Genomic DNA, 25,789 nt, shown 5'->3' with positions numbered 1-25,789 from the left:
ATGTTTCATCCAAGAGGAATTATCTGCACAGCACCTGCTTTTAACAGGACATTATTTCAACCCCTGACAAGAACATTATTTTTGAAGAAAAGTGCACTAAAGCCTCTGAATTCAAGAAGAGTGGCAGGTCCTTCCAACTTAGATACAGCTAACTCTGCAAGAAACACTGTGGGAGCCATTGCTCAACTGTGGTGTTAAAGGTCTGATTTGCTCTCATTCTCTGAGGGTTCACAGAGAGACAGACCATGTCATCTTTTTCAGATTATAAGGCACTCGGCATCTTGAAGCGCCAGTTTCCCGACACCTCGCTGATTGGGCTGACTGCAACAGCAACTAATCATGTTTTGAAGGATGCACAGAAAATTCTGTGTGTGGAAAAGTGTTTGACTTTTACAGCATCTTTCAACCGACCAAATCTTTATTATGAGGTATACAGAGGTTACATTTCTTCATTGTGATTATTTACATAATGACAGTAGAATCGTTTTTAATGTCATGAAGTAATTATTAGGACATTCATTAGTGCTTTAGTTTATCCATGTCTTGTACAGCATAATCTACATTAGGCCCAGTAGAAAACAATACTGCACTAAGTGATGCGTCCTTTTATATACAATTTGAGCAAGTCACAAGATTGAGAGCAAGGAAGAGTGAAACCAAGAGCCCTGCTGATGTCTGTAAAACTGAGTGATAGAAACATAAATGCACACAATATGTTCTCTAGCATTCCCTGTGTATTTTATCTGATATGTGCTTGAAGGTAAAATATTCCAGTGGCTTTCTGGTTTCTTTCAAGCTGTGTTAAGGACGGATTTAATCTTTCCTTTTTCATTGCTTTCATACTGTGCTTCATGTTTTTATTAAAGCATCAGACAATAGAAAAACTTCCATCTTCACAAATTACCTGCTGTTTCTATGCCTCCTCATCTCTGGCAGATTAGGGACTGAAAATTAAGGAGAGAGGCTAGGCAGAGGCAGGAACAAGTCAGATGGGTGAGTCCTGTGAGGCCAGGAAGACTGAGAGAAAGGGATACTTCCTATGCGGGACTCAGACCTCAGAGGTTGTAAGCAGGTACAACTTGGGTGGCATTGGTGAATCTACTTTTTAATAAGACTGCTTTTTTTAGGTTCGGCAAAAGCCCTCGAACGCTGAAGACTTTATTGAGGACATTGTAAAGCTCATTAATGGACGGTACAAAGGGCAATCAGGTAATGTTAAAAACAAATCAGTTTGGGGGCTGAGAGTCCATTTATGAAATGGCATAAATCCTTCCAATGATACTTGATTAATAGCTGACAATGAGATCAAATCCATTCATTTGGTCTCAGAGGCTGTGTGTGGCATCCCTGTCACAGTTGGAGTCAAAGCTGCCTGCTTTGCCTGCTGTTGAGTAGGTCGGGTGACAGTATTGTTGACACATTAGTATCTGTCATATACCTTCCTGAGTGAGTAACGATGTTCTGAAGAGACACAAGACACAGTACCTTTCAGGAAGGGTCCTGTACATACTTACAGGTGAAGCAAGGTGAAGTTGGGGACATCTGTTTCTGTGTTCCTGAGCTAAGGACTATACCAGTGGCATTGAAGACTAGTGGCCTTTGGCACTGCCCTGGAGGTGGTTAGGAGAGAGTAATGGCATCTGGGAAAAGAGTTCCTGATCAAGTCTGAGAGATGCTGCAGCTGTTTATCCCTCCTGGAGGTTGTGCCTACACCCTGGGGGCTGTCACCACCCCCCACTCTTCACAGCATCTCACAGAGCTTACATCAGTTTAAGAAATGCTGTGTAATGAGGATACAGTTGCAGGAAGACCCTCTTTTGGTCATGGGGACCCCAGCTGGCAGCCCAGGGCTCATTTCTGCTTAGGGAAAGCTGGACATTAAACCCTGGGTTATACCCAACAATCAGTATGTGCACAGGGGCTTGGGGCTTTCATAACTCATTTCCCCTCTGCCTTGTAACCAGATCAGTGTCTTGAGCATGGTGTAAATTAACCCTCAGGAATGTGCTGTGCATGCATACCTAAACTTGGCCATATTTTACTGCAGGAATCATATACTGTTTTTCTCAGAAAGACTCTGAACAAGTTACCATTAGTTTACAAAAACTGGGAATTCATGCAGGCAGTTACCATGCCAATATGGAACCAGAAGATAAGACCAAGGTTCATACACGGTGGTCAGCCAATGAGCTTCAGGTTAAGTATATGTATTTTTTTATGAAAGCCTAACTTACCTTTAAATTATTTAAATGACTTAATTAGCTAATCAAATATTAACACGTTTTAGGTGGTAGTGGCTACAGTCGCATTTGGCATGGGAATTGACAAACCAGATGTGAGGTTTGTCATCCATCATTCAATGAGCAAATCCATGGAGAATTACTACCAAGAGAGTGGGCGTGCCGGTACGTGGGGTTCCAATCTGCAAGTAATCTCAGGAGGCTTTGCAGAGGACATGCTTAAGAATTTCAAGTTTTCAGTGGTGGTTTTTAGGTAGTAATTTTTAGAACAAGTCTTTTTAAAGACCAGATTTATACTTACTTACATAAATTCTGTTTGAATGTTAAAACTTGTTTCTTATGTGTTGTAAGCTATTATGATGTTCATATCTACCACTTGGAATTTTAATAAGTAGGTTCACATGTACAACCTAAATAACTGAACTATTCATGGACATTCTTTTTTCTATATTAATAAGCTGATTTTTGAGGAGCCTCTTTGTAGTCATTTAAAACCCTCAGGGTAGTTCTTACAGATTATCTTCATATCTAAAAACTTCTAGCTATATTGTGAAGCTGTCAACCAACTGACATATACTTTTGCATGGTTCGGATTTTTGAAAGCATGATGCAAACTCAAGATTTCTCAAAGCACAGGTCGCGATGACTCAAGAGCAGACTGTATTCTGTATTACGGCTTTGGAGACATATTCAGGATCAGCTCGATGGTGGTCATGGAGAATGTAGGACAGCAGAAGCTGTATGAGATGGTGTCATACTGCCAGAATATAAGCAAGTGAGCCACCTGCCTTTCTATAACATGTCATGTGTTGTGTGGCGGTCAAGTACCTACTGAATATACTGAGTTAGCACAGAACAGCACTGTAACTGCAGCTGCCTATGGTGGGAGAGACCTGGACCCCTGACTGCCTCCATCTAAGACAAGAGGCTGTGCCTGTCTTTGAGGTACTTCTTAAGGCCAGTCTGTTGAAGGTTATGAATGAAGCCTTTTTCCTTTGGCTCTGGTGTGTAGCTGCCTATAGTGATTATGGAAAGGTGTGCGGGAACACAGGTATTGGAGAGGGAAGTTCAGGCATGTCCATTCACCCTGGTGATGAGTCACTGAATAATCCAGGGCAGGGTCAAGTTTCTCATTAGGAAATACACGGCACTCTCTGCTTACAGCACTCAACTCCCTTGGGGCCCCAGGGCCTTGACCATCCTGTGTCTTAATACTTGTCACAAAAGAGCTCAAAAGTGTCCAAGTAGACAGTGACCTGCCAGTGATAAAAACTATATTTGCTTTCCAACTAATGCTACAGTAGTCAAAAGAAGGGAGAAAGTGAAAATTTCTTTTTCATAGGAGTTCAGGAGACTCCTATGAGGACTATTTTCAGATTTAGCCTAAAATATAAGAAACTAATTCATCATCAAGAACAATTTCCCCAAAGTGAGACAGGTAACTTCTGAAGTGATGGTTGTCAACACACTGCTGGTAAAATAGGAGTCACCTGAGACTCCCTGTGTGGGTCCAATTGTAGTCGCAGGGTCCTTAACTGGCAGAGGGAGTAAAGAGGTCCATTTGCTATGATGAGAGAAGCCTCAGCCCATAGTTGATGGCTCTGAAGGAAGAGGGGGCCAGGAACCAAGGAGTACGGGCGAGCTCTAGACAGTGTTAAAGGCTTCCAGAAACGTCCAGCCTGCCACCACCTTGACTTTGACCCTGTGAGGTTTTTTTACACAGAGGTGAGATAACACACTTGTGTTGTCCTAGTCAGCACATCTGTGGGGCTGTTGTGACAGCAGTGGAGAGCCAGCAGATGTGTTACTCCTAAGCAGATCCTGAGCGCTTGAGTAGACGAGTAACTTCTCTCTCGTGTGTCTGCAGGTGCCGTCGTGTGTTGATAGCACAGCATTTCGATGAAGTGTGGAATGCAGACGCCTGTAACAAAATGTGTGACAACTGCTGTAAAGACATTTGTAAGCTTGTTTGAGATTCTTAGAGGCGCAGTGCAGTGAGGGCTGCATGTGGGAAGTGTTAGACCCTCCAAATAGAATTGTAAGACAAACTATGATTAGAATTTTCTAGATTCAAAAGTGACACAAATTTTTGAAACAAAGGTAAGTCAAAGGTGTATGCACACATTTTATATTGCTATACTGAGGACATCAAAGTTTTTAATAAATAAGGAAAAATTAGTTCCTCTGAATAGAAATACTGTAACAAAGAAAAGGCATGACAGTCTTGATACAATCCAGGAACTGTGTCCAGTGCTGTGTCTTAACTTCTGGTCTGTGCTGTGTTCTTGAAAAGCTGGACTGAGCAGTTCTTATGGGAGGGCCCTGGGTTCTGATGCTTCAGTGGGTGGAGTTCTCTGCAATTTTAACCTGACAGGTACAGACACTAATTTGCTGGTTCACAAGGCTATCTTATAGACCAAACTCATGTGAATCCTATATATAAATCAGGATGCCAGTCTTGTATTTGGGAACTTCTACCCAGAATGTTCCCACGGAGCCCAGACTGGCGTTCAGAGTGTGGTGTAATGATAAGGAAGTGTAGAGAGCAGGCTTTCTTCTGCAGTGCACACCTCCCCGTCATGTCTGGCAGACACTTGTTACTGGAGTACACTGCGGCCTTTGATAACCAGGCCATTTTCTTTACATCATCACCATAATCCTACATGTGTTTTAGGAGTAGAGTTTAGTCTGGTGATACAGCCTAAGGAACACCCTGGTCTTCATTCTGAGCACATTAAGAGTGTGTGTGAAGGGCTCACAGTACTAATTAAGCCCTTTTAACCAGAGGCGGCTTCTCGCCCTCACCTCTAGATCCCAGTTGCCCATGTCTCTGTCCTTGCAGTGTTTGAGAAAAAGAATGTAACAGAGCACTGCAGAGACCTGATCAAGATTCTGAAGCAGGCAGAGGCACTGAATGAAAAACTCACTCCACTGAAGCTTATTGATGCTTGGACGGGAAAGGGAGCAGCCAAGTTGAGAGTGGCTGGCGTTGTCGCCCCGGCCCTTCCCCGCGAAGACCTGGAGAAAATCATCGCACATGCCCTCCTGCAGCAGTATCTCAAGTACACAGCCGTTTGTCTTCTGTGTCTTCATGTTTCTTCCTTTGTGACTGGAGCAGAGTCAACAGCCTTGCCATTGTTTAATGTGAACTATTAAGCATTATAGAGAACAGGTTACCTAATAGTCTTAGACCTTGATCATTAAGTCAGAAACTTTAAAAAACAAAAAACCCACCACCACCACCAACAACAAAAAATCAACCTATTTCCCTTAAGGATTATATTTGTGTTGTTCAAGTGTGTTTTTTAAAAATTATATTCTTTTAAGTGTTTTCTGTGACTCCTTCAAGCTTTCTGCTTGGCTCTTTTCTTTTACAGAGAAGACTACAGTTTCACAGCTTATGCTACCATATCGTATCTGAAAGTCGGACCCAGAGCTAGTCTTCTCAGCAGCGAAGCCCATGCTGTCACTATGCAAATGAAGAGGTCCACACAGAGCAGCGTCAGGGTAACTGGCTGTTCATTTTCAATATGTGCCTGAAGCCTCTTGGGGTGTCTTTCTTCAGTTCTCTACTAGGTTTGCTTGGACACAAATGATGTCAGTTTTCTTTCTGGGTTTTGATTTTGGACAGGTAAGTAGTAGAGAGCTTTAGACTGGCCCAGTGTAGAGTGGGGGGCTGCAACCATTTAGAATGTGAGGGCTTCTGTTTAAAGTCCACTTCCCTCATAACATTGGGTGGGATCTTCTGGTTAAGAAGTTTCTGCTGGGGTCAGCAAGATGGCTCAGTGGTAAAAGTCTATTCTGCTGTCCCTGATAGCCCGAGCTACATCCCTGAAACCGATTCCTGTGAGCTGTCCTCTACTAGAGGAGCTGCTCTACTCCTGTGAGCCGTCCTCTGACGTTCATGGTGTGCGTAAGTGTACACAATAAAGAAGTAATACATGTTAAAAAAAATAAAGTCTGTGTTGTCTAGAGGTTGCAAGCCACTATTAAGTCTGTGTTCTCTTGTGGGTATTTCTTACAGCATCCCTGCTTTATTTAAGGCAGTTGCCCATATTTGAATAGGAATTTGTTAATAGGAACCAGACCCTATAAAGAGCTGACTGATACACAGGGGTAATTCTGAGACTGGTGAGCTCACGAGAAAGCTGAGCAGCTGAGCGTTCGTTAACAAGATGCTGCTCTGTTACTCTGTCGCAGGCTGCGTCATCTGAAGCTTGTCAGTTGGAACATGCAGATGCGAAAGAGGAAGAAAAAAGTTCAGGTAACTTCCAGAAGTCTACAAACAGGCTTCAGCCATCTGGCTCTAAGAACACAGGAGCTAAGAAAAGAAAACTTGATGATGCCTGAGTGTTACTTAATCTTGCACAAAATAACTGTTTACATATGTTTATCATTTTTATAATCAACTGTTTAATTTTTGAAACAATTTTGTATTTTATACATATAAAGCTATATTTTCAGAGCTTATCTGAAGATGTGAGAATTCAGGACCATTTGAAAATTTGAGATCAGTTATTATACAGTGTACAATAATGAAAAATACACCTTTTACGCAAAGTTGTCTAAGTGTAATATATCTGAGATTAAGTCCACGCATCTGTCATAAACTCATTTGCCTTGCTATGAGTAGCTGTTGTTCTTTTCAGCAATACTGTGCTGACACGGGCACACCCTTCCAAGCTGGTGCCAATTTAAGATGGGTAATGTCGATGATTTCTCATTAGAAAAGGTGCTGTTATAGTTCAGATAAAAAAGTTAGTCATCAGTACCAAGTGTATCACCAAGAAGATTCTGCACATTCTGAGTATATCAAGACAGCAAGCCTCCTGAAACCCTGGCCTTATTTTGATGTTCAGGCAAAGAAAGGATCTGGTACTTGAGTGTATTTGTGTGAGTCAAGGTTTATTTCAACTCTGTATTAGGAATCTTCATTTGCTAATTAGTCATTAAACTGAGTTCATCTTAAGAGTTTCCTTGAATCCTTCCAACCATGCATTCTCAACTTGTGTGGTCTTTCACCTGGTGCAGTTGTTAGTTTCCCCAATTCTTTCTTTTCTCCTTATTTGAACTTAGTATTTCTGAAGAAATTCTAATGTCAATCAAAATAATCCTCTATATCAATATTTGGATCTAGGAGATCTTCTCCGTATGATGAAAGGTCCATCTGGTTTAAAATTAAATTTTCAAATGTTTCCTCTAAGTCAGTTTCACCAATTAAGACAGCTCCCATCATTCGTCCGTTCTGCATGACGACTTTGACATACTCTTGTCCTTTGGTACACCGCAGCATTAACTCATGATCTGAGCCTAGGCCTTGTGCATTGTATTTTCCCAGCAACACAACCTGCATGAAGATGAAAAGGTCATTTTTGTGGGTAGCTCCCTCCAACTCCCCACAAATAACATACTGTCCAGTTATCTGGGTCACATTAGCTTAGACAGAAAAACAAAACAAAATAAAACTATTTCATACAGTTTCACAGTGGGAGGGGCCCAAAGAAAGCATTTGAATGGCACGAACACACTCTGTACATAACACTGCCACATAGCCTAGGGTCACATTAAAAATATCATAATTAATATTTTAACATTAAAAGTAGAACACCAGGCGGCGGTGGCGCACGCCTTTAATCCCAGCACTTGGAGGCAGAGCCAGGTGAATCTCTGAGTTCGAGGCCAGCCTGGTCTACAGAGTGAGATCCAGGACAGACACCAAAACTACACAGAGAAACCCTGTCTTAAAAAAAAAAAAAAATACATTGTTCAGGGGGCTGGAGAGATGGCTCAGAGGTTAAGAGCACTGGCTGCTCTTCCAGGGGTCCTGAATTCAATTCCCAGCAACCACAGGGTGGCTCACATTCAGCTGTAAGGGGATCTGATGCCCTCTTCTGGTCTGCAGTCATACATGCTGTATACATATTAAACAAATCTTAAAAAAAAAAAAAAAAAAAGTAGAACACATATGCGAATGATACTATCCAGTCTTTAAGAATGTTAGAGGTAGGGGCTGGAGAGATGGCTCAGAGGTTAAGAGCACTGCTTGCTCTTCCCAAGGTCCTGAGTTCAATTCCCAGCAACCACATGGTGGCTCACAACCATCTGTATTGAGATCTGGTGTCCTCTTCTGGCCTGCAGAGATACGTGCTGACAGAACACACTGTATACATAATAAATAAATAAATCTTTAAAAAAAAGAATGTTAGAGGTGTCTAATAAACATAAACACACACACACAAAGTGAATCACATTTTCCTGGAGTCATGGCTTAAAGATTTAATATGCAATCGAATCAGACCCTTCCTCAGATTTGTAGGTGTGTTTTCTGTTAAGTCTAGTTTAGGAAAGAGGAGACCTGTCTCAGAATGAAGAGAACTAAAGAAGGTAACCACCATCTGTCAGAGCTCCTGGTTCTTTCTTGGTGTGTACATGTCTGCCTGTGCTTGTGTCATGGATGTACAGGTACCCATGGGGGCCAGAAGAGGGTGTTAGACCCCTGGAACTGGAAGTGTAGGTGGATGTGAGCTGTCTAATGTGGGAGCAGGGGCCTGAACTCAAATTCTCTCAGGGTTAGCAATAACTGCTGAGCCATTTTTCCAGTCCCCCAAAATACCATTTTTGATAACTTAGTTTAAACCATAAATAATTACTTGAGAAAAGAGCTACAGTTGCCACACTTTCAAGCAAAAAGAGTATTCATTCCCTTAACCATGTTACCTTATAGTTAAAAAATTTTGTGATGTGAGCAAACAGTTCAAAGCTGAAATCCATGTCGATAGAGTGTCCCAAACTAGCTGCAGCCATGCACTTGGCTGCATACCATCCCATCTGCCGTGCTTGGGTCCATAGTCTCATCTGAAATAGTGGAAATGGTACTTTATATTACTTCTGGTTATCATCTGAATAAAAAAATACCACCCACGTATGTGCATCTGTATGGGCATATTTGTGAGCGTGAATGTGAGTGCACGCATGCCACGAGCACGTATGAATGTCAGCGGACACCTCGAGTCCATCATCGCTTTCCACTGTTGGAGACAGGGTCTGCTCTGGCCTCTCAGTAGGAGTGCTGCGTTATAGTAGCTTATGGTGACTCCAGTTTTTACATGGGTTCTGGCCTTCACACTCGGGTAGCAAGAGCTTTTATACCCACTTCATACTTCATCTTCCCTATAGTTTCAATCTTACAGATTCCTAAGTGTAACTTCTAGCTAGACTGTTCCAGCTAGTGTTATCTTCAGTGGTCACCAGTGAACACCAGTCAACATGGTACATGCTAATTCTAAATTAGTGTATCAGACATGAAGGGATGATACCCAACTGTATGTTTGAATACAATATCCGTTAAATATAAGGAAACATTTTAGTCTTACAAGGTGGGAACAAAGTGTTATCAGTCACTGCTCCAAACTCTGGCCCATTTTCCAGTGCCTGCACTTCTCAGCACCAGACAGTGATGGCCTCTGAGATGATTCTGTTCAGACAGACAGATTCTCCGATGTCACCTCAAATTCTTTATGGCAGTACTCATCTCTCCTTTCTTAAGTTCTCATTATATTTCTACAGAGTAGCCTTAGGAGTCACAGGAGAGGAAAATGCTAATTTGTTTACTTATTTCACTTTTCTGATCTTCAGTTTCTTCACCTGAAATAAACAGTAACTCTGCCCCATGGCTGTTAGGAGAACAGGCTGGCTTTAAGTGACGAGTTTCCCTCATCTGCCCCTCTGTGAATGTGTGCCTAATGCTGACTTTCAGAACAAATCGCAGCTGCAGCATGAGTCCTCAGCATGTCTACAAGAGAGGGTTTTTACTTGAATTCCGTCTCTGTAAGAAGGTTGGATGAAGTCAAGAGTCTGCCGCAGAGTAAACAGCATGGCCACAGCCAGAGTGGCAGCAGAAGCAGCCTGCAGTGCCACACCCTAAACTGCCTAGTCCAACCTCCGTCACTGCAGCCCGACACCATCTCTGGAGTTCACACTGGGGAACTGAGCAAGAACATGGTAATACTTAATCTACAGTTCGTGCCAGGCCATATCAGAGCCATCCTGGGTACAGGCCTGTTGGCTGTGGGTTGGATACACCTGACAGGAGTTCATTTGAACCAGAAACTCCCTTAAGTCTGCACTGTGGATGATGTAAAGCTAATTAAGTGTTTTTCTTGCAAATTAGAATGTAGAACTGTGAAATTCACTCAGAATAAGGGATATCTGCTTATTTTGAGCTGTTGTTCCCTTGTATCAGATTATGGCATAAATTAAAGATAAAATTTGTCCTGGAGGGGAAAGCAGAAAAGAAAAGGTACACCCACAGCTCTTTCTAAATTAAAAACGTTTCAGTCTACTGTAATAGTAAGTGACTTTAAAGCGGGAATCCAGTTGGTCATCTGCAAATCAGCAGAGATGGCCTCCAACTTAAAGTTGGAAAGCTGGAACAGAAAACTGGATTCATTGGTAGTAACTGTTTTATTTTCACATGGAATCTGACAGACACATGGTCAGAGGTGCAGGCTTACCTGCTGCCAGACTGGGCTTGGCTGCCAGCATGCAGTGCAGATGTCTCCAGCAGCATAGATATCAGGAAGTGATGTGCGCATCTGGTCATCCACTTTCAAGCCGCCATCTTCTCCTAGATCAAACTAAACAGTTTTTTATTAGCATAAGGATGATAAAACAGAAAGTGACTTTTCATTCTAATGAGCAAGTCAAACCTGTATGTGTTACCCAATCTCTGATCAGAAAGGTAAAATCCTGGCCAGACTGTCCAGGGATTCAGTTCCTACTCAACAGACTCAAAATCCCAGAATTTTAGTATCAGAAATACCCAATAGTCATATTTACCCCAACCCTAATCAGAACATTCTTTATTTAACACTTCTAATGTTAAGATGATAATGACACATAACAATCTGTAAGATTTACTTTTGAAAACTACAGGTCAGTCTCTCACCAACCTTCAGATAAACAAATTGGACATTATGTCTCTAGATGATACTCAGGCTGATTTTAAGTGCTTAGGGATGCTAAGTAGAAGAAAATACTGTGACTAAGTTAGACATAAGCCAGTGTTGCTGCCATCTTAGATTACAGTTTACTAAAATGATGACTGTTTGAAAAGCAGACATGATAAAGATTAGGAAGTGGATAGAATTCACCTTACATTGTTTCCGAGGAGAAAAGGGTATACATTTGGTGTGACGCCCGTAGCACTCACAAGGAAATCACAGCCGTATATTTTCCCATTGGTTAGTTCCACATACACAGGCCACATTTCTTTAAAGAAAAAGAAGAAGAATTCAATTCTCAAGTGTCATCTCTAGCAGTTATCCTCAATATCATGTGAATGTAACAAATAGAAGAGGCAGATGGTTAGAACGTCTCCTGATTTCAGAAAGTCCTCTGGCTGGGACAACTGAGCGCAATGACATTGTTTTGTACTTGGCAGCTTCAAAAGCATGATACTCTAACAGGGACTAAACACTGTCCTTTGGGTGTGGGCACAGACATTAATAGTCAATTTAAACTGATGATCACTTTCTAAATTACTTGTGAAGCAATTTGATTAATACTTCATATCACTCAGCATTTAATCCTACTCTTCTTGATGTTTCTCCTCACTGTCCACAGTCCCAACTCTACCAGTTTTAAGATTCCAGAACATTAGCTGCCTGATTGCAGTGTTGATAAAGTCACAGGACTGTGTGTCTGGGGGAGTAGTTCTCAAGCGGTAGAGAATGAGACCAGGTACCTGCACTTAACCCAACACGCAGATCCAGAAGTCGTGTTACTTACAGCTGTGTTACTTAACAGCCTGTTATGTATAGTCCTGTCATTGTGAAAGCTTCTGTTTCCTTTGATCTGTGAAATGCTGACTGACTCACTGGCTTGGGTTATAATGGTCCAAATACTGTGAACTTAAGTAAAATGGAAAGCCTCATAATGTGGAATTTATTAGAAAATTTACCCAAGAGTAGTGACATGAGGGCCAGAGGTTACTGATAGTTTTTTGACCAAATTTATATGAAAATGTGAAGTTTAAAGTACAATATAGCACCAGGCGGTGGTGGCACACACCATTAATCCCAGAATTTGGGAAGCAGAGGCAGGCAGATCTCTGTGAGTTCAAGGCCATCCTGGTCTACAGAGCAAATTACAGGACAACCCAAGCTACACAGAGAAACTCTGTCTCAAAAAATTTAAAAAAAAAAGTAAAATAAAATAAATATATAATATACACAATTAGTTTAAGAAGTAATAATTTTCCCTTTTACCTTTATCGACTGTAACTGACTTATGCTGATCCTTTGGAAAAGCCAAGGGCTTTTTCTTCATAATCCTAAACTCCTCTTGAAGGTAGATTTTCTTTACTTCACATCTGGTTTCAATGTGAATATTGTGTGAAAACTGGAAGCAAAATAAATACTGGTCAGCACAATCCAGACAGTGCCTGTGGAGACACTGATAATTGTAGTATACATACAGCACAGTGCTGTTCCCAAATAAGCCTCTCAGTGTCTGTGTAACAGGAGTGAGCAGAATCCATCAGCATGAAATGCCAAGCAAGACATGGCAAATGGAAGAGGAGCCTGGGAAGTCACAGAACTCTACACATTTTAACTACAACGTGACAAACACACCAAGGAGGCAGCAGGCAGCAGTGTTCACTGAAGGACTCTTAAAACCCAGGATGTTAAAACTGCAATCTTACACGTCCCAGGAATTCTGGAGGAAATTATTTCATGTCATTTCTCTCCCCGATTAGATGCCATTTAGCCAGTTACCCTTCCACCCACCAAAACCTGAAAAAGTTTCAAAGAAAATAGACATATTTATATTCTTAGAATATTTGAATGACAGCTTTTTTGTAACTTAAAAAATTAAAGTATCTATTAAGATAAGTGAAAGCAAGCTATCTGCTTATTCAATTAAATTATGAAATGTTTGTTTTGACTCCACCTAGTAACCTTTGTAAGGGCACTGCAAGCATCGAAGGGCCCTTAGCAGAAGACTGAGAACTGCAGTTTATTCCTAGTCTGCATGTAGACGTCTCCTGCTCTACAGTTAGAAAGAGGGCTGGATACCTGTTTACACAAATTTCATATTCACTATTTTGGGTGGGTATGGTGATATTTTATTTGTGCTGAAATGTGATTTTATTTGTATGTTAATAAATAAAGTTGCCTGTGGACCAGAGCTAAAAGCAAGCCATTAAGCAGAAGGGTGGTGGTGGCACACGCCCTTAATCCGATCACATGGCAGCCAGAGTCTTTGTGTAGTCAAGGACACAGCCAAGCGGTGACCCTAACCTTTAATCCCAGTACGGACCAGAGAGACCTGGAGGTCTGTATAGACAGGCAGTGTCGAGGAAGTCATGTGGTTGGGTTTAGAGCCAATGAGAAGGTAGAACAGAAAGGCAATAAAAAGACAGGTCACATAGGAGAAGGTCTCTCTCTCTCAGGGGAAGAGACGGCAGCGACTGGTAAGCTAAAGGTAGTCTTGGGCTTCGCCAGTGCTCTGATCTCTTAGGCTTTCACTCTGTATTTGGCTCTGCGTTTCTTATTTACTAAGACCGTTTAGAATTTCATCTACAGGTAGGCATCTGGGCGAGTGGCTTTGAAGACCTTTCCTGCATGGTCGACTTAGTCAAGTGACCCAGAGGTTTAGCGTTTGGGTGGGTTTCATTGGTTTATGGAAACCTACCTCTTCTGTTCCTTTCAGATCCAAGCCTCCGTGCCAGTCTGGTCCGAGGGCACTGCCCACATTATCAGCTTTAGCTTTGGTTCTGTTTTCCCTTTTTGCTCCTAAGAAATGAACTCAGATGATTTTATAATGGCCAGGCAGAGAACCAGTTATCCCTGAAGCCTCTGGACAATGTCCTGATTCTCATGCAGACATGCAGCATGGTGACACCGTCTCTGGCTTAGCTGCTTTGTTCATTGAGCGTTCTGTGACAGCGACAGAATGGGTGACCTTTCACCTATACATTGTCTGTAAGTACCCAGTGTATCACTGTTACACACTTGCTAATTTAAGAGTAGGAAAATTAGCTATTAGAGTCTAAATTCTGTCAATTTGTAGCCCCTCCAAAACAGAAAATTCACTTGGAATTTTATGAGCCCAAAACTTCTTTGAAGGCTATTAAATGTCAACTAATGAGTACAGTTCTCAGTGGATTTTGCAGAAAGTATTATTGAGCACTGCTCAGTTGGAGCAACTGTTTGCCAAGATGCAAATGGGCTGGTTAATTTACTTAATTTAAAATTCCCATGTGCATTACGTATATATTTTCTATTTTTAATTAACTTTTAAAAAAAGCTGTTCAGATTTTGTTTTGCTTTGAAATTGGGTCTTTGTAGCCCTGGCTGGCCTAGAACTCAGAGAGCCTGCTACTGTGCCGAGATTAAAGGCCGGTGCCACCATGCCATTTTTACATTTTTTTCATGTGTAGATGTTTTGCCTGCATGTCTGTCTGTCTACCACTTGTGCTCTCAGTCCCCTTGGAGACCCGAAAAGGGTGATGGATCCCTTGGAACTAGAGTTAATGTTGTGGGCTTCTTTGTGGGTGCTGGGAATCAAACCTGTGTCCTGCCTGGCCAGTGATTGGGACAAATCTCTCCCACTCGTGTCCCCCAAGTAAGCATACAGAGGCTTATATTAATTATGAACTGTATGGCCATTAGCTCAGGCTTATTACTGACTAGCTTTACACTTAAATTAACCTATAATTCTTATCTGTGTTTAGCCACGTAGCTTGGTACCTTTTTTAGTTCTGCCTTCACATCTTGCTTCCTCTGTGTCTGGCTGGCTACTCCTGACTCTGCTCTTCCTCTTCCCAGGATTCCTTTAGTCTGCTCGCCCCACCTATATTTCCTGCCTGGCTACTGGCCAATCAGTGTTTTATTAAACCAGTGTACAACAGCATTATCCACAGCACAGTAGGTATTCTTAACTACTGAGTCATCTCTCCAGCCCCCATGTATTTTCTAATCTAAAATTTTCATATAAAGACACAGAAGTAAATACCCATATTCCTGCCCCCTAAATACTTTTTACTGAATTTACTTATAGTTAAAAAATAGTTTCAGCCATGAATGAAACAAGCCAGATACTGCACTTACCTTCAACTGTATATATGGTTCTTCTATGTGCAATTTTAGCCTCTGATTTTTCAGACATGAGCTTGGAAGTCAAAAACTCTGCCGCGCCTGCGTCAAAGAAAGTATTCCCAATGGCTTTATCCTTTATGGCCCAAATCACTTCACAGCCTTCAATTTCATACCTAGGAGGAATGTTACAGTTTCCTGTAGGAAAGTCAAGGAAAAAAATCTCTGCAAGTAACAATTGTCCTGTGCAGCAGAAATAAAGTACACAGGCTATAAAGAGGGGTGTATAGTAATGTTTTATTTGTGCTGAAATGTGATTTTATTTGTACGTTAATAAATAAAGTTGCCTCGTTTTTTGATTCAAATTTGTTTTAATTCCAAGTTGGTTTGGACCAAACTTTCTCGCATAAAAACCACTTACTCTTCCTTGTCAGTCATGGCTACAGACAAAACTCATAAGGAAAGTGAGTCAGTGTCATGCAGCTTACAGGGGAACATGTCTCAGTGTTTACTGAACTTGAAGTATCTTAAGATGAAAACATCTAAATTAATGTGTTCTCATTTCTCCAAACCAAAAATCAAGAGCTTGGAATAACACACATCCTAATCAGCATGACTAATAGTGGGTTTTGCCAGCCAAACAGGTGATGTATGAGTAAAGCATGGTAGGTAGAAATGGTGACTAGAAATTGCTAGCAATATGCATATGTAGATTATTAAACAGTACACACTTATAGAACACATCATGAGTCAGACCAACCCAGGTGAACCACATCCTAGACCCTATATATTGAAAGGAATATTTCTGCAACTTGGGTTATACAAGAGCTAAATAGTAAACTGGGTTTTCTCTTTGGAAACATATGGGAAAGCACCTATAGTTCTCTTGACTTTTAAGATGTGTTTCTCATCTGCCAATAATCATACAATCTTAGAGTATCCTTTAGTATTAGAGACACACTTACACCAGCTCAAGTGCAATGCCACCATTCCCAACAATCATTATTCTCTTGGCTTTTGTAAGCTGTTTCTGAAATTCCTGTGTTAGGAAGAAACAATGAGATAGCATTTTGACAGAGTAGAGTCATCATTGATAATATTCGAAACATGGGCATTTTACAGAGTTTACAGGGGAACAACAAAATAAAACTTACTCCCCTGTGCCAGGACAGTCCCTTCCAGTTAGCATTATGGCCTCCTATCATGCTTCCCAGTGGCCATGACCGAAGCATCTCTTGTCTTTGTGTCATCTCAGCAAGAGATACTGTCTGGATCACCACATGCCTCGTGTGTGACTGAATCCATTACTGTCAGCAGGCAGGCTCGATTACAGGCTTCCCTGGACTCCCTTACTTCCCACAGTCTCACAGGCTTCCCTGGACTCCCTTACTTCCTACAGTCTCAGGACTGAGAATCAGGGCACATGGATTAGGAGTCGCTGCCTTAGCAGTTCCTAACAAGATGACCTGGGATGAACTACTTAATCTTCTATGTCCCATGGTGTCCACTACAAAAAGTCACTGTATCTCCTGGTGTTTGTTTAAGGATGATGGGGCATGACTATACAAAGCTTAGAGTAGCAGGGACAGAATAATTTCTACCATTAATTGAAGAACTGTTACCATTTTAGGACAATTAATGCCTCTTGCACTACCTTCCCTCATGATGAGCTCAGAGTAGTCTATGGCCTTCCTGGCACTTAGAATGGTGTCCTTCTTTAGAATGACTTCAGAACAAAGAATTCATTCCTCCTTTCTAAGTAACCACCACCATTAAGTTCACTTAAAAACACAAATCACTGATTAAAACTGACTTAGAATTCTACAAGGCAAAACCTCGAAGTTGTAATTTGCCTCTTATCAAGGGTCAGGCCTTAAGGAGGCTCTATAAAGAGCAGGGCCACAGAGATGAAAAGCACACATTTAAAATATACTTGGGGTGCACTGAGTAGTTACTCTAGAATAACTATACTTGGGGTACACTGAGTAGTTACCCTAGAATAACCATACTCAGGGTACACTGAGTAGTTACCCTAGAATAACCATACTCAGGGTACACTGAATAGTTACCCTAGAATAACCATACTTGGGGTACACTGAGTAGTTATCCTACAATAACCATACTTGGGGTACACTGAGTAGTTATCCTACAATAACCATACATAGGGAACCTAGTTACCCTAGAATAACCATGCTTGGGGTATACTGAGTAACCATACACAGGGAACCTGAGTAGTTACCCTAGAATGATCATACTTGGGGACCAGAGTTGTTAGTTACCTTAGAGTAAGGAAATCATTCCTTTCTCATCCTCCCCACAACTGTAGCATGAGATCTGTACTCTACACAATGTTTAGAGAAGCATTAACATAAATCCCCCTTTGAACACCATCTGCATGCACCCCAATTAATATTACACGCCTTCCCTTCAGCCATGCAGCTACCTTTGTAGCAGGGTTTCCTGGGAGTCACAAGGTATGTACTAGGGAGCCAGTGAGTTCCCAAACTAGAAGGCTGAGCTGAAACAATCACAAGCATGCTCTGGTAAAGTAAGCCTAATTGTCCATAAGAAGCTACTGAGCTCTGCTAAAGTTTCCTCTAAATTCCCAAGGAATTAAGGCAACAGCAGCCTGGAGAAAATCGTTACCCACTTTAAAGAATATGGATCACATAAATGCAATGTAATCACCTCCTTGCTGGGTGTGGAGATGAACCCAGAAAGCTTGGTAACAAAGGGGTGATAAACCCTGACATAGTTCAAAAAGAAGGTATGCCATGCTGCATGGAAGGAAGTGTCGCTTACTGGGAGGGTTTGCTTGTTACAGAGCACAGCAACAAGCCCAGTAAGTTCTGGGACCCCATCCACGGACATCTTGCAATTATTATTATTAGTAGTATTATTATTAGTATTATTATTAGTATTAGTATTAGTATTAGTATTTCCTGGGGAATTACTGGGAAATCTCAGTTTGTTTTACTTTGGGAAAATGATTGTTACAATGTTTAGTTGCAAATCTTACATTCCCAATACAGAGTGATGAACATGTGTTGATATAAATAAAGTATAATGCCCAGCACTGTCATTGTGTCTTTGAGTGTCAGAACCAAAAGAACAGGGTGTCAGTTTTAGTTAAAACCATATAATCATTAGCCAAAGTGAAGCTGGCAACAGGAAAACATAACCATTCTGTGGCCTCTGGGTGATGGGTCAGAACCACCTTTCTTTGTGACACTGTAGGAGTTAATGGTCAGTGAACACTTCCATTCACATGAGACCCTTACTTCCCCTTCCACAGACCCACCCTTACGACATTACCTGAGCACTGTCGGTATCACGGATTCCTAATACATACGGATTTCCCTCACAGATCAACTTTGGCTTAGCTCCGGCACACAGACAGAGTTTCTTATACACATGCTGATGCCCATCTTCTGTGTAGATGCACTGTGAACATAGGGCAAGAAAGGCAGAAGCAAATGGCTGAGACAAAAGCAAAACACGGGGGGTGGCCCATGCTCAGTTACAAGGGGAGGCTACATTCTCTAGTGTAATGATCAACGGTCCTAATCCATGTGGAGAATCTGATGGAAACTAGCTTTTCTCCTCTGAACCAAAGAGTTTTGTAGTAACAGAATCTCAGGATTATGCTGACTTCAAATTAAAATGCTCATTTTTTTTTTTTTCCTGAGACAAGCTTCAATGAATGAATATGAACGAACACACACACACACACACACACACACACACACACACACACACACACACATATTTATCTTGCAGGAAGTTATTAGAGACCTTGTGATTCTAATCATATCATACCTTAATAATCTTAGCATTTGCTATGGGTTCAAATGAGCAGTACATGAAGTTATAATTTGTCTTTTTTAAAATAAAATATTAGATGTATTAAAAAAAACAATAGCTTTGCTAGTATTTTCTAGCTCTACTAGTGAAGATTTTACATGTGTGCATTTTTTAAAAAAATGTTTTTGGCTGGGCGGTGGTGGCCTTTAATCCCAGCACTCGGGAGGCAGAGCCAGGCGGATCTCTGTGAGTTCGAGGCCAGCCTGGGCTACAGAGTTCCAGGAAAGGCACAAAGCTACACAGAGAAACCCTGTCTCGAAAAACCAAAAAAAAAAAAAAAAAAAAAAAAAAAAAAAAAAAAAAAAAAAAAAAAAAGGTTTTTGTTGTGTTTTTGAGACAGGGTCTCATATAGACCAAGTTGGCCTCTACTTTCCTGTGTCTGAGGATGGCCTTAAAGTCCTCATTTTCCTCTCCCCTCCAAAATGCTCGAATCACAGGTGCACCAGGCTTGGACACAGAGTTGCTTTAATCCAAATGAAAAACATGCTAAGCTTGAAAACTAACACATTCTGGCTTTAAAGTTATTTTTATTAATTTTATCGACACCAGTGAGTCTAAAATTACATAGTAAATCTGCTGATTTTGTTCCTTAATGTGGAATGAAAATCCACATGTAGCTTTAGATAGTGAATAACTGATAAGCACTCACCACTGTGAAAACATGGACTATGAATGGGTTCACATCTGTGCCAGATGTGTGATTTGTAGAGTCTGGCAGTCACAGCACTCACTTCACACTGAGGCTTTTTTTTACCCACAGTACTTTCCACAAATATGTAACCCAATAATCCAACACAGTGTAGTTCACACAGAAACTTCTTACCAGTCTCCCCTCAGAATCTGGTCAGAATTTGGTCTGACAAACAGAAGGCAGAGGCACTGACCAAGGTTTGAACTAATTCACATTTAGATGGTTTAAAGCACTAAACCTTTTTCCTAGCTATGGCTAAGAAGTCCAAACTGGCATGGCGGTGACACATCTGTTGTCTCAAGACTGAGTGGTGCGGCAAGAGAATCAGGAGTTCAAGGACAGCTTGAGCTCCCTGAGACCAACGCCAGCATTCCTATACACCAACAGCTGCCATGCAGGAGATGGAGATCAGAATCACACTCGAGTTGCTTTGGGTGTCACTGGGAGATGTTCTGCTTTGTAAGTGCCCTGTTTACTTCACCTTTGAGAGCTCACTTCATTTGTAAAAATAACTGAGCCTGGACTCTGTTCTACTGAGGTAGTTTGACTATAATTAGCCGCCATAAGCTCATAGGAGTAGCACTATTGGGAGGTGTGGCCTCGTTGGAATAGGCCTGGCCTTGTTAGAGGAAGTGTGTCACTGTGGGGGTGGGCTCTGAGGTCTCCTTTGCTCAAGCTATGCTCAGTGTGGTACACAGTTGTTTCTGTTGTCTGTGGATCCAGATGTAGCACTCTCAGCTCCGTCTCCAGCACCATGTCTGCCTGCATGCCGCCATGTCCTACCATGACAACAATGGACTAAACCTCTGAACTGTAAGCCACCTGAATTAAAGAGTTGCTGTGGTCATGATGTCTCTCACAGCAATAGAAACTCTAACTAAGATATCTATCATAACAAGTAATCCTTCCTGTGATTTGGAACTCAGGTTCTTTTTCATGAAAAAGGCACTTTTCCTTTGTAGTGAATTGTGTTTTACTTGTAACTCTGAGCTTACAGAGTTACTCCAAACTTCTCTCCATCCTTCCTAAAGCTCACTGAGGAGACAGCATCCCTGAGACCCCTCACCTGCTCTCACGTGTTAGGGAACAACATCTGGAGGATTTTGTGGAGTAGCTCAAACCTGGAACATTTTCCAATTATACTGTCCCTGGCAACCAGGCCCTACATCATTTTGAGCAACTACAAGCAGGCTGTAATTGGTTGTTGGCCAAGAGCTACTTGCTCCACCTTAGTTTATCCTCAACATTGTTGTTAGACATATCTTACTTAAAATACTGTATTGTCCATACATCTACAATTTCCTATGACCATACACCTGACATCACTCAACCTTATTTACTTCTGCATGCTTACCAGTCTCCTTTTCCACACCCTGATCCTTTTGATAATCCCTCATCGTCCCTTTTCTTTTTTGGGGTCTGCAGTTCCTAGAATGTCCTTTTCTACCTGTACAGCTCTTACCATCTTTAAAAAAACCAAGCTCAAGATGTCATTCCCTCTGTGAAATCTTACTAGATCTCCCATCCGAGCTTTGATGGTAATTTCAAGACTTTACCTTTTGCACACAGTTATAATCACACACTATTAATGCCTACACTCCATATGACACTGACTACTCCAGGAGCAAGTGTGACATTCCTGCCATATACCAGTACCTTGTGCTGTGCCCAGGACACAGTGGGCCTTCTATAACTACCAACAGAACCTGCAGCGCCACACTACCTGATCAGAGACTTTTCCCAGAGGGTAAACTTTCTTTTTTTGTTTTTTATTAAGAGATTTTCTATTCGTTTTACATATCAACCACGGAATACCCTGTTCTCCCTCCTCCTGCCCCCCAGCCTTCTCCTCCCAACCCACCCCCATTCCTACCTCCTCCAAGGTAAGGTCTCCCCTGGGGAGTGAGCAGAGCCTGGTACATTCAGGTGAGGCAGGTCCAGTCCCCTTCTCCCTGCACCAAGGCTGAGGAAAGTGTCTCAGCATAGGCACTAGGCTCCAAAAAGCCAGCCCATGCACTAAGGACAGGTTCCGGTCTCACTGCCTGGGGGCCCCCTAAACAGTTCAAGCTCATCAACTATCCCAGAGGGTAAACTTTCTAACAATGGGGATCAATACCACTAGCCTGTACAATTTAGGCTTAAACAATGGTGATGACTGAGGTATGCTTAAAAGAAGAAGGGCAAAAACTGGGACTTAACATGAGAAAAGATACCATTTAACAAGAAAAAGTCTTACATGTTCTTCACTCTTGAGCTGTTTTACTCCAGATTCTATGACCTTAATGTTAGGAAAGCGATTTTCCAGCACAGTGCTTGGCTGTTCTTCAACTTCAAATTCTTCCAATACTTTAGAAACCTTTAAGAGATCAAACAGACTTATAAATGCACATTTTAAGAAGGTTATTTCCTTTGTCTTATACAGTACTGTTTTATGCTCACAAATAAGGAGATTAGCCCACTGCATTGCTGTGGTTTGCGTGCTTATGTCCCTCAAAGACCCACAAGTTAAAGGCCTGGCAGTCTCTCTAGGAGGTGGAGTGGAGCCTCATGCAGAGAAGTCAGGCCCCTGGAAGAGGGAATTGCAACCTCGGTGCCTCCTCTTTGGCCCCCAGTCTATATGAAGTAGGCAACTTTGTTTTACCACACATTTCAACTGTGACACTCTGCCTTCCCACAATCTGGAAAACAATGAGCCACCTAACCATGGACTGACCCCTCTTTCGTCCATGACACTGACAGGAGCAAGTGTGTTATTCCTGCTGTTTGCTAGTACCCTGTGAAGTGCCCAGGACACAGTAGGCATTCTATAACTACCAACAGAACCTGAAGTGCCACACTACCTAACAGAAGTTTGATTGAGGCTGATACTCTCAGGCATTTTGTGATGGTGACAGAAAGCTGATTAACACATGCATTATACAGTAGAATGAGAACTGGGCTCTGCATCTTATGCTCTGAGCTCAACTGTCCTGTCTCTGCTGTGCTTTGGGTTTTGTTTTTGTTTTTGTTTTGTTTTTTGCCTCTAAAAGTGTCACCTAACACAACTTACTTTACTGGTGTTTAACTGAACAGACAATGTGTATTCTTTACCAGGTAACTTTTTTGTTTATCTTTAGACCCTTCTTTCATGTTCTTTTCTTTTCTTTTTTTTCCAAAACACATAGGGGTTTATTGATAACAAGCAAGCCCAGGCTTGGTCCGTGTCCAACACTCAACACAGCGGATGGAAGAGGATGGCTTCCTTCATGTTCTTTAAAATCATCACTATCTCCTTGGCTTCCCTGTGATATTTGCCTTATTAGAGATAAAAGTTAATAAAAACTTCAGAATTTCCTAATTCAGTTAAAAATAACTGTATCTAATATACATTGAACACACAGATTTTTAATGAAGTAGCCTTCAGATCTGCCAACACAACAAATTCTGTGAAAAGATATAGTTCTACACCTTGAATGCACTTCACTGTTCTCCAGTTTCTCACCTGCTTGAAGTTTGTGACTGCTTTGATGACGGGAGAGGCTGTTACCAGGAGAATGTCTTCTTCAGGAAAGTTAACAGCCAGCTGAATTTTAAAAAGAAACAACAGGATTAAAAAAACTTCAGGTATTGCTGAATAAATGATGTCAGTATGGTGATGATGCAGTCTAATTAATAAAACTTCAGTGTTTCACTTGTGAAAATCTGTTATTCTGAGTTCTGTTCATAATGGTACATCATTGGTAATGTTAAACTCTTGCAGTGCTAAAATAAACAATACATTCATGTTAAAGGTGAACAAAGACCTGAATATGTCAAACCACTACAGCAGTGTCTTTGGTTGACTTATTTTGCATACCAGTTTAAAGTTATATAGCTGATTACAAACAGCCTACTTTCATTTATTCTAAAATAATGTTTTTACTTTGTCTTCATTAAGGATAAACTAAACAAGTCTCTGATATTAAACAGAGTCTCAGCATGACTTTTTCCAAACTTTGGCACTCCCTCTCCGACTGGTGCTTATTTGGGGGAAGATAAAGCCATGTTAACATTAGCCTAACAAAATGCAAAGACTTAATGTGCTATTGTTTCAGTATTTCTGCCTTTCTTCCTCTCTTTGGAGGGGAAGCCCTTGCTCATCTTGGATTCTGCTTCTCTGCCCGCTGTTCCTCATGGCCCTGTAGCAGGAATCTTAAAAGTTCTTATTAACAAAAACAAATCTGAAGCCAGGTATTGGGGTGAAGCTGGAAGATCAGAGAAGCAGAACAAGCCACAGCCACCTCACCTCACCATTTCCTAAGCTGATCCTGTTTCCTCAGACTGGAAGCCTGAGTCCTCATCCAAATGGATCTCAGCTGAACTGCTGCTCAAAAGCCCAAAAGCTTAAGCAACCAAAAGCCTCTAGTTTCTGGTCCTCACACCTTATATGTCTTTCTGCTTTCTGCCATCACTCCCTGGGATTAAAGGCTCACTTTCTGGGATTAAAGGCGTGAGTCACCATGCTTGGCTGTATCCTTGAACACACAGACAGAGATCCAGGTAGATCTCTGTCTCTGGAATGCTACGATTAAAGGCTACCACTGCCTAACCTCTGTTTCATATTGTGGCTGTTCTGTCTCTGACCCCAGATAAGTTTATTAGAGTGCACAGTATTTCGGGGAACACAATACCACCACATGGCCCATAAGGCTGAGCACCTTCAAGTAACATGCTCTTAGGACATGTAAGGGTCCTTTGTCTCAACTTACTTGAACTCCCTATATTTGACAATAGTATCTCTCTCCATCTTTGTTTACTTTTCACATTCTGCAATCTATCTCTATTTCCATTGCTGGATCAAGTCCTCAAAACTTTACTACTGAAAACTATCTACAATTTAGTCTCTAGGCTCATATAGCTGTCACCATTTGCCACTATCCCCAAAACCGCAGCTAATCACATTTCAAAAGTACATGCAGACAGAACACTGGATACATAATAAATAAATAAATCTTAAAAAAAAAAAAAGCTTTCATCTGAACACTTGATTCCCCAGCTCAAAACCACTTATTTGCAGATTTTTGTTAAACACTTGGCATGTCATAAACCCTGTACGGCCTGAGCTCTCACACTCTTCCTTGCTTCTGTTTCTTACGAGCTTCACTCTGTGGAGTTAAGCCGTTCTTCTCTATCTGGTAAACCCCTATTATATTGCCTGGAATAAGAACTCTTGATGGGTAAACAGAAGACGGCCTCCAAAGATTAAAACCTCAAAAGTACTTAAATGTCTTCTATTATTTCTTGTGACAAAAATAATCTAGTCCTTTTTGTAATAAATGTATGTGAACTCATCTGATTTCACTTGTTTACCACTGTCAGAAATTCTACATCTGTATTCCTTTGCCCCAAACTTTTGCTGGAGATGAAATTTTGTCTTGGAAGTTCAATGTCCTACGTGAGATTTACTTTATTAAGGACTTGGCACTTATCATGAAACTGAATTTCATTTGTGAAGGAAGTAAGTGGGTGGGTTTTCCGTCCCAATGCCAAGGCCGCCTGCCGGTTTGCGTGCCCTTCCGCTTGGCTTCCCAGCTCATCGTGCACTGCCCACACACTCCGCCCGATCGTCCCGGGCCCCACCGTCATCCCCAGCACAGCATCCCGCCCAGCAGCAAGTGGAGGGGCGTGGCAAGGCGCCGGGAGAGCCACCCTCGAAGGGGACCAGCCACGGTCTCCCGGACCCCGGGGTCCGGAGGGGGCGGAGCCGCGCCAACAAACCTGCTCGGCACACGTGACGCCGGCGATGCCGCCTCCCACCACCACGAACGTCCCCACCGATCGCGCGGCCTCCATGCTACCCGGCGGCCGGCCTCGGGCGGCTGACTCTGCACCGGTGACCTGCGAACCTTCGTCCACCCGGAAGGGAAGCTGCCCAC

The 25,789-nt window shown here is 41.9% G+C and overlaps 2 protein-coding genes across 4 annotated transcripts in view; one reads left to right on the top strand and one right to left on the bottom strand.

The window, feature by feature from the left end:
* Positions 1–9,958, top strand: part of Recql (RecQ like helicase) — a 27,778-nt gene extending 17,820 nt beyond the window's left edge. The window contains exons 7-16 of one of the 2 annotated variants that reach the window (XM_076568225.1): positions 262–428; positions 1,128–1,209; positions 2,048–2,196; positions 2,288–2,405; positions 2,877–3,015; positions 4,108–4,199; positions 5,083–5,302; positions 5,618–5,747; positions 6,441–6,504; positions 9,876–9,958. In XM_076568225.1, the coding sequence (XP_076424340.1) occupies positions 262–428; positions 1,128–1,209; positions 2,048–2,196; positions 2,288–2,405; positions 2,877–3,015; positions 4,108–4,199; positions 5,083–5,302; positions 5,618–5,747; positions 6,441–6,504; positions 9,876–9,943 (1,229 nt within the window). In that variant the 3' untranslated portion in view covers positions 9,944–9,958. Of the gene's footprint in view, positions 1–261; positions 429–1,127; positions 1,210–2,047; positions 2,197–2,287; positions 2,406–2,876; positions 3,016–4,107; positions 4,200–5,082; positions 5,303–5,617; positions 5,748–6,440; positions 7,210–9,875 lie in introns of those variants that run through there. The other variant, XM_015995350.3, reaches the window with a different exon arrangement.
* Pyroxd1 (pyridine nucleotide-disulphide oxidoreductase domain 1) lies at positions 6,630–25,789 on the bottom strand. Of its 2 annotated transcripts, XM_006976477.4 has the most exons (12): positions 25,632–25,789; positions 23,377–23,457; positions 22,132–22,251; positions 18,656–18,784; positions 16,306–16,379; positions 15,356–15,516; positions 13,938–14,038; positions 12,509–12,641; positions 11,398–11,510; positions 10,754–10,876; positions 8,958–9,095; positions 6,630–7,587 (listed from the first exon to the last, which is right to left on the bottom strand). In XM_006976477.4, the coding sequence occupies exons 1-12, from the start codon at positions 25,704–25,706 to the stop codon at positions 7,339–7,341; spliced, it is 1,497 nt and encodes a 498-aa protein (XP_006976539.1). In that variant the 5' UTR covers positions 25,707–25,789; the 3' UTR covers positions 6,630–7,338. The 2 variants fall into 2 exon arrangements, with proteins under 2 accessions (XP_006976539.1, XP_042130208.1); XM_042274274.2 differs by lacking the exons at positions 18,656–18,784; positions 22,132–22,251; positions 23,377–23,457; positions 25,632–25,789 and having other exon boundaries at positions 15,356–15,538.

Source organism: Peromyscus maniculatus, chromosome 3 (genome assembly GCF_049852395.1).
Source record: "Peromyscus maniculatus bairdii isolate BWxNUB_F1_BW_parent chromosome 3, HU_Pman_BW_mat_3.1, whole genome shotgun sequence".
NCBI classification, from domain to species: Eukaryota; Metazoa; Chordata; class Mammalia; order Rodentia; family Cricetidae; genus Peromyscus; species Peromyscus maniculatus.
Note: the sequence above shows the minus strand (reverse complement) of the source record. Positions and strands in the feature narration are given on the sequence as shown.